The 8,541-nt window shown below is 39.2% G+C and overlaps 2 protein-coding genes across 3 annotated transcripts; both read left to right on the forward strand.

The window, feature by feature from the left end:
* The first annotated feature begins 738 nt into the window (after positions 1-738).
* Positions 739-4,101, forward strand: LOC126590960 (F-box/kelch-repeat protein SKIP30-like). 2 transcript variants are annotated; one of them, XM_050256481.1, is made up of 4 exons: positions 739-989; positions 1,806-1,856; positions 2,138-2,339; positions 2,547-4,101. In XM_050256481.1, exon 4 carries the CDS (start codon positions 2,624-2,626, stop codon positions 3,659-3,661), a length of 1,038 nt encoding a protein of 345 aa, XP_050112438.1. In that variant the 5' UTR covers positions 739-989; positions 1,806-1,856; positions 2,138-2,339; positions 2,547-2,623; the 3' UTR covers positions 3,662-4,101. The 2 variants fall into 2 exon arrangements, with proteins under 2 accessions (XP_050112438.1, XP_050112437.1); XM_050256480.1 differs by lacking the exon at positions 2,138-2,339.
* Positions 4,102-4,956: 855 nt separating this feature from the next.
* LOC126590958 (uncharacterized) lies at positions 4,957-8,060 on the forward strand. The gene is made up of 10 exons (XM_050256479.1): positions 4,957-5,159; positions 5,496-5,660; positions 5,763-5,943; positions 6,091-6,147; positions 6,225-6,295; positions 6,567-6,645; positions 6,735-6,794; positions 6,926-7,026; positions 7,123-7,183; positions 7,478-8,060. Exons 1-10 carry the CDS (start codon positions 5,026-5,028, stop codon positions 7,865-7,867), a joined length of 1,299 nt encoding a protein of 432 aa, XP_050112436.1. The 5' UTR covers positions 4,957-5,025; the 3' UTR covers positions 7,868-8,060.
* The last annotated feature ends 481 nt before the right edge of the window (positions 8,061-8,541 follow it).

The raw sequence follows: 8,541 nt of genomic DNA on the forward strand, positions 1-8,541 counted from the left end.
TCCACAAAAGATCACATAAAATTCGGAAATATTTTGGAAAGGACAGAAAAAGATGCTAAATCTCAATTTAAAACAATGGACATGCCAACTAAAAATATGATTCATTAAGATATGTCATTTTTTGTTTATTAAAAATATAACTACAATGTAACACGAATTCTTCGATATAAAAATATAAGAATGATAAAAAAAAACCAAATTGTAATTTATATACGATTTATTGCCCGATTAGTGTTTTTGAATTTTATGGCTACGTTAAATCTATGACCGATTTATTTGTGCATATTAGTCTTCTTTTTTTAAATGATACTTAACTTTAAAGTGATATGTTTGACCCTATTACTCTTATTTGTACATACATATTAGCCTTTTTTTTAGATATAGAAAACGATCAATAAGATTACTTTACTGAAGCAATTCTCAAATTTAGTGAGATCATCATCAAGTCGATTGGACCGACATAAAATTTGAGGAAAACAAAAATACAAGAAGCCTCATACTTTTTGACAAAACTTGGCCCGAATAACGTAGTTTTATGTCATTACCTAAATTTTTCTCATTTCGGTGAGATTTCGCAAGAGTGTGCCATGCACGTTTCAACCTAAGACGAACCAAAAATAACAAAAATGCCATGGCAAAGCGCGAAGGAAATGGGGGAAGCAAAGAGGAACCAACTAGGAATTTAAGAATATCCTTTATTTTATTCAGTTCTTAGGGTTAAGTGAAAGAGGATAATCCCAAGAAGTTCCCCAATTTTCCAATCCGTCGCTGTAACGATCGAATTATCTCGCGTTACCTTACAAGCAAACAGCACGCACAAATAACATTGGATTTTGTAACGCGGCGTTTTCCTTGAGCTCTTAAAAGTCCTCCTCTCAGCCTAGAAAACCAAACGCTACCCTCTCTCTCTCTCTCTCTCTCTCCCCCTCTAGAAGTTTGAGCAGCAAAAGCACAAATCTTTGTGTTCTTCACCCGGTCCCCGTGTACAGGTACATCCACTCTCTCTCTCTCTCTCTCTCTCTCTCCCTCCCTCTCCCTCTCTTTCTGCCTCTCTCTTATGGGCAAGGAAAAACAAATTTTGATATGTGATTAGAGTTGTTTCAGTTGTAATTTGAAATTTTTACCATAATTTTTGGTGAATTGTGATAGATTTTTAGTTGGAGTTGAAATCATTGTTTGCCCAGTTTTTGTTATGTGGAATTGGAGGTGGGTTTCGTGTTAAAGGTCAAGAATTTTGGTGTAATAGTACGGATTGAGTTTCAAAGTTGTGTGCTTTGTGCATCAATTGGTGAACGAATTTGATTGGTTCTGTTTTTTGGGTTGAAAGTTGAAACAAAAGTTTCATGCTTTTGTTGCATAGGTAGTAATGCATGTGAGTTCATACCAATTTTGTTGCATGAGGCCCGGATCATGCTTTAAATGGTGTGGTCTGTTGGAAATTTTTAATTACCTATTGCCTCATTTCTTGTTTGAGCATTTTAGTTTCTCATTTGGAATTGATAACAAAGGTCTCTTACAAGGTTAACGGGTTTTGCACCGATGCATTTTCGTTTAGTGTGTGAATCCACCCTAATCCAAATAGTTATGCCATAGCTGACAGTGGTGTATGCTTGAATGCTCGAGAATTTTCGGACCGACAACTAGTTTAATTGAAAGCTATGAGTTTTCTGATGTGTTAGAATGCGAGTAGTCTCGTACTGTGAGATATCTTTTATTACTTGTTAGATTTCTTGTTTTGAACATCGTTTATACAAGCTATTATATCTCAAAGTTCAAATTTCTTAACTTTCATTTTGTTTTTGTAGGAATTTCTGCATAGAGAAGAGAATTGTTTTGCTTACGTCGCACTAAAACCAGTAAGTAACAGAGAGCAGTCATACTCTCATGCAGCTATTTTTTGCTATATCACAATATCAGCACGGTAACAAATCTCAGTGGCTGAGATTTCTGATGTTGGCATTCGTTTTCTTATCATGATTTGTGCAGAATTTGTTTTACCTTATATTATTTTGTTTTTCCATATCTACAACATTTAATTTACATGATAGCTTGCGTTTGAATGAAGTACATTATGTTTCGACATTTTGAAACTTAACAAACGTTTTATGGTCTTCATGCTGTCATTTATGCACTGCAGGATACAAATGTAAAGGTCCTTTAGGATGTTTTAGCAGTATCATGAGGATGATAGATGCTTTTAGTAAATGAGGGGCTTGATGATAACGTTGGTGATTGAGAATCAGACCCATTTCACTTTTTGAGATTATGTTACACTGTGATTATCTTTCGTAGCAGTACATGCACATAAGGGCCTTGAAATTTGCAACACAATTGACAAGGTGATTTCTCATGTTGAGGTTTTGTTAGAAGTTTTTGTTGCAATTTGTGGCATTTATTTGCGGATTACTTATGAAGTTTGATAGAAAATACAGTGACCTTTATTGTGCACCTTCTTTGATCTTAATACACTGTCATTGAAACTTTGATTTTGAAAATTCGAAATCGATATTCTCTTCTCGGCATAACCTCATATTTTGATGTTTCAGGTTGTTTTGCGGTGCTGCCCTAGAGTGGCAACAGTCAGCAGTGAAGGATCAACTGAAACAGATGAACTGTGATTATTATGTCTGAACAACTGATAGAAGGTCTCCCTGACGCTGTTGCCCTTAGGTGCCTTGCATGGGTTCCCTTCTATCTCCATCCCAAGTTGGAGCTTGTTTCTCGTTCCTGGCAAGCTGCCATTCATAGCACTGAACTTTTTAGAGTTCGACAGGAAGTTGGCTCATGTGAGGATCTATTATGCGTGTCTGCTAATGAACCCGATAATCTATGGCAACTATATGACCCTCGTCGAGACCTTTGGATTACACTTCCTGTTCTCCCCTCTAAAATAAAAAACCTTTCCAACTTCGGCACTGTCTTTACTGCTGGAAAACTGTTTGTTCTTGGTGGTGGCAGTGATGCTGTTGACCCACAGACTGGTGACCATGGTACCTTTTCAACCAGTGAGGTTTGGTCATACGATCCTGTAACCAGGCAATGGACTCCACGTGCATCTATGCTTGTTCCTCGTGCAATGTTTGCATGCTGTGTTTTAGGTGGAAAGATTGTTGTTGCAGGGGGTTTAACCAGCTGCCGGAAATCAATCTCTCTAGCAGAAATGTATGACCCTAACAAAGATGTGTGGGCTCCAATTCCTGATCTGCATTTATCTCATAATTCAGTATGCTCGGGGATAGTGATTGGAGAAAAGATGTATGTCTTGCACAGGGGTTTATCAACGGTGCAAGTCTTCGACAATGTTGGGCGTCAATGGACGGTAGAGGATTATGGTTGGCAACAGGGTCCAATGACAGTCATTAAGGATGCACTCTATGTGATGAGCCATGGAGTAATCTCCAGACAAGACAGAGAATCATCAAAGGTATTGGTTTCGGCTTCTGAGTTCAGTGGCAGAGTTGGGTTTGCAATGGCTGGACTAGGAGATGAAATTTATGTGATTGGTGGGGTGATTCTCTCTGAACATGGGACCTCGGAAATCAAGCAAATATCAGACGTTGATGTTCTCACGATCGGAGATGAAAGACCAACTCGGCGCCAGGCTGCTCCAATGACACGGTGCAAAGGAAGCGTTTATGGTTGTGCACAGTTGAGAATTTAGGTCTCATTTGTTCTGGTCGCCATTTGTTGTTGTGTTTTCGTTCCTGCTAGAAGGAATTGGCGTTATGCCAGCTGCCTTTTTGTTGTTTCGTTCCTGCTAGAAGGAATTGGCCTTATGCCAGCTGCCTTTTTGTTATCGTCGGTCGGCCTTGTGTCACAATACGATCATCGGCTTGTGCTCCCCTCGGAACTCTTATATCCGAAGTTAGGCCGAAGCGCCGGTGGAAGAGGCGACAGTTCAGTGGTACAAGAATTATATGAACGAACGATCTCATGGACCAAGCACTTGTTTTCTTCTTCCTTCATAATCTTCTTGTATGTCTCTCTCTGCTTCTTATATAAATTTCTTTCATTCATGTTTATTTGATGGGGCAACCTGTGTTGTTCAACAAGTCATTTATAGAATGTGATCTATATATATAAAAAAATCATATCAATCCATTTTCCTAGTTTGTTTGATTATATAATTATGATACGCTGATCCAACGTGATGCCAATCAAACCAAGGACGTTTTTGGATGAATCTAGGGAGTTTCCCGCACGTAGGCAAGTACTGATCCCTTGAGCTGGGTCAGACCCCATTCGGAGGGCAAGCTCTCCCATTGTTGGCTTCTCCATTCACAAGGCTTGAACTCAAGACCTTGCTTAAGGGAAACAAGCTCATTACCACTTGAACCACCAAGCATTGGTGAACCGAGGACATTAAGTTGTACTACAAAAACGAGAAAAATAGGGGTAGAGACACCTTAACCGCTTCAATAGTAGACCAACTCTTACATTAGCACGAAGGGGACTGTAATTATGGTCTTGTCTGACTCCACATTGGCCTCGCTTTGTGTCAAAGAGAGATTTTTTTAGTGCGTTGGGAACGCGGCTCGGTACATTTAGTGTAATAATATAATTGGTTGAAAACTTGAAAAAATAAGTTCCCAACCAGTATTTAATACTTGGTGTATCAAGGACCGTGTTTCCGTCATACTGAAAATTTCTTCCACACTAGAGCAATTGTTCTACTAAAGTGTTTCTTTTGTTGCTTTTATTATTAAAAATGTGAATATAATTAATCAAAACTTCATTTGCTTCTCTAAAACCGCTTATCGGAAATATTTTTGGTTATTAGAAAACACTTTTAACCTCTCAGAAATAATCTAATTGCAACCGCTTATCCGAAATACTTTTGGTTATTAGAAAACACTTTTAACGTAGTTTCAATCACTACTTCAAACCCGTTATTTTAATGGGCCATTGGGCCCAAATACAATTAGATAGGCTTTCTACGAACCCAAAAGATAAACCCCAATTTTGGTGTCGAAACTCAAAACCCTGAAGAGGACGAGCGCCAACCAGAGCCGTCTCTGAGCAACAATGGAGGACACTCCGATGGAAAACGGTGAGACCAACAAGGATTCTGAGGTGGCCCCAGCCTTAATTGCCGTCCACCCCACCCATAGCTCCGTCGCAGTAGCAGTCGGGTCGGACCTCCGTGTCTTCGACCTCCTGTAAGTTATTTCCCTTTGTCTCTGTGCATTGTTCCTTTGGATTCTAAAAATTGGCCCCATTGAAATGCAATACGATTCAACTGTGAGTCCCTGAAGATTGAAACGGCGTCGGTCCCTTTGTATTTTGAATTGTACATGTAGAACAGAGTGTCAGTTTTGGTCAAGTTTTGAACTTTATGCTATCTTTGGATTTGAGTAATTTGTCAGGAAAATTGGAAGTTGTAAATTCAGTTTCTTGTTGTAATTTAATACTTAATTAGCTGTTTTTATGTGATTTTATGAGGAAATTAATCAATTTTAGCAAAATAACTGCTTAATCTGATGTTTGTTTGACAGTGGGGGTTGTGCGGTTTCTTTGGTAGATGATTCTGGTAGTTCTCTTCATAAGGATTCGATAAGAGCCATTCGCTACGGAGCAGACGGGAAGCTATTTGTGTCGGCTGGTGATGATAAAACCGTCAAGATATGGTCGACTGAATCTTGGCGCTGCATTACCACTGTGTAAGTTGTTTGAAACTCCCATGACATTTGTACCCTTATGAGTCGTTTTGAGGATCATATCATCGAAATCATACGATATTATTTCCGCTTATCTTTTTATAGGTGCTCGGAGAAAAGAGTGAGTGCAGTTGCCATAAGCAGTGACGGTTCCTATGTTTGTTTTGCTGACAAGTTTGGGGTTGTTTGGGTTGTGGATGTGGATGTGTCTGATGGAAATCAAGCTTCCGTTAATATGAAGGCAGCACCACTGCTTTCTCACTATTGTAGCATCATAACAAGCCTGGTGATTTATTTTCTGCTGCTCAGGATTTATTTGTTTCTTACTCTCACGTAAATACTAATGGTTCTTCTTATATTGTAGGTGGACATTGTTTCTATGACCACCAGATATTCATGAGATGAGTAGTAATTAACATTGTAATTTTGGCAGGAATTTTCACCAGATGGACGGTTTTTTGTTAGTGCTGACCGGGATTTCAAAATTCGAGTAATCCAGCATTACAACCCTTTCAGTAATCTGATAGCTACATTTGCATATAGTTTACATGATTTTTCTTATGGCAGGTTACAGTGTTTCCCAATAAGCCTTTAGATGGAGCTCACGAGATACAAAGTTTCTCCCTTGGTCATACAGAGTGGGTGGCTATTTATTCTGTTATAAGACAGCAGACAAACTATATCGATAATGAACAAGCTTTATGCAAACAATTGTACTTGCTATGTTCTTAGTCAGGGATTTCCTTTAAACTTCAACTCGATATGCACAAAACATGCAGTGAACTCAAAATTAAATAGACAGGCCTTGGTGTTTCTTATTAAGTTTAGCAATTCGACATAAAACATGTTTAGGAAATCTTCTTGCAACTAAACTTTCACTTATCTTCACTTTTTTGCATCTATTGGCAGGTTTGTTTCATGCCTTGCCTTTGTTTGCACTCAGGAATGCCTCCAGGGGTTTCTTGTCTCTGGAAGTGGTGATTCGACGGTAAGTAATCATAGTAACACTTGGTCTTTGAATTTCTTCTGCATGCATCTTGTGTACGGTAGAGTAATTGATCCACGTTGAGTTTTCAGGTTCGTCTATGGGATATTTCTTCGGGATCTCTCCTAAACACTTGTGATATTAGGGAAAAGGTACTTCAATAGTTCTAAGTTTCCTCCTCTTTGTTCTAAAATTTTCCTATTTCTCTAGCTGATACTTACTAGCAGTATGATAGTCTTGTAATTTTCTGTTGGCATGCTTTTTACTTGATTTCATTCTGAAGGCAGGACTTTTAGAATCCAAGGGAATAGAAGAGTGCTATGGGGCCGTTACCGATTTGTGCACCATCCCAGATAGCACCCTTGTTGCAGTGGCTGTTCAAAGGCAAGTTCCTATCTGTTGGATTTTGTGTCTATTTTTTCGTTGTGCGGTTGTCTGTTTATTTCATTGTCTTTATCCTCATTTGGTATTCCATTGTAGTTTGCAAGGAATAATATTGTTGAGCTGTGATCCTTCTGCGCAAACACTCCATGTGGCCAAGGTAAGGACCTCGATTAGTCAAGTAATTTGAACTGTAAGAATGCATCCGTATAAAACTACACTTTGACCTGTTATCAAGCAGCTGTAGTTGAATTCATTCACAAAATTTCTTTTCATCTTGCCTGACATTACCATTGATTTTGATCATTTGTCCTTCCTGTTAACCCCTTTATCCTAAGTGTTAACTACCTAATTAAATTAGCATGAAATATAGCTCCTCGGAGCTAAATTGCTGAAGATCTATACCAAGACATGCACATAAAGTAGACATTTGTATTTGGTGTGATTCGAACAGGTGGTTTCTATCGAGGGGGATGCCTTTATTCCGACAAGTTTGGGAACTAGCTCATCGTCAGGATTATTGTGGATGGTAACCGGTGCCTCTAACTTGCATGATTCTCAATACCCTTGTGTGGCCCGTGTCAAGGTTATCTCTGGCTTTAAGGAAAGCACTCCTGATTCAGTTGAGCACGGATCAATTGTTTTGAAAGACAATGAGATCCCCGGAGGTGAGAAATTGCTCGAGAAGTTGCAGGGAAGAGTGTCCTTTGACGAAAACTTTTTCTTGACAGCTGCTGAGGCTTTGAAAACATCCATGAGCAATTTGTTAATAAAAAAGCAGTACTCAACGGAGAAACGAGAGTTTAGAAAGAGAACCAGAAACGATAAGAAACTCAAGCAGTGATGGGATTCCTAAAACGTCAAAAGCTCCTCCGGAAACCGGTTTTGAGAAGCCCTAATGTGAACTACTTGTATTACTCTTAGCTTGTGTAACCCTAGTGATTGTTTTTACGTATCTTTGTAAGAAAATGATTGTATTGTTTTGAGATATTAGAAAATCTGTGCCTTTGCAAGTTGCGATCAACTTGAGCAGACAAGTATTTTGAGCAGGTTTGTATTCAAGTGATTGCTTTCAAGTTTTAACCTTCAATAATTGTTGCTTGGTCGAGTTTTGGAGAGATTTTTCGGTAGGCTGCACTCGCACCATCTGAAACCACTGTGGATCGTAGAAACCGAACACGGGGCTCATGGTTTTGTGAAAGTAAACTCGCATATGATGTGATCGGGGACCCCAACCGAAGTTTTCTTGAACAGTTCCGATGCCTTAAATTTTGTCTGCAGCATGGTAGATCCTTGGTGGTATGGCCTACTACCTGCAACATCCAGAATATGGACCCACTTCAGGAAATGAACGAATTATTATCTTCATGTGTGACCACTACGGGGTGTCCCCTTCAGGTCCGTATTCCACAAGACATCTCTTGTATTAGATTTATGGCGCTGGTGAATCACATAATGATGATCAGGAGGAAGTTGAATTGCCTCTGTGAGCCTTATCCGCTTCTGGAAAGGTGGACT

This window comes from Malus sylvestris, chromosome 11 (assembly GCF_916048215.2).
Source record: "Malus sylvestris chromosome 11, drMalSylv7.2, whole genome shotgun sequence".
Taxonomy (NCBI): Eukaryota; Viridiplantae; Streptophyta; class Magnoliopsida; order Rosales; family Rosaceae; genus Malus; species Malus sylvestris.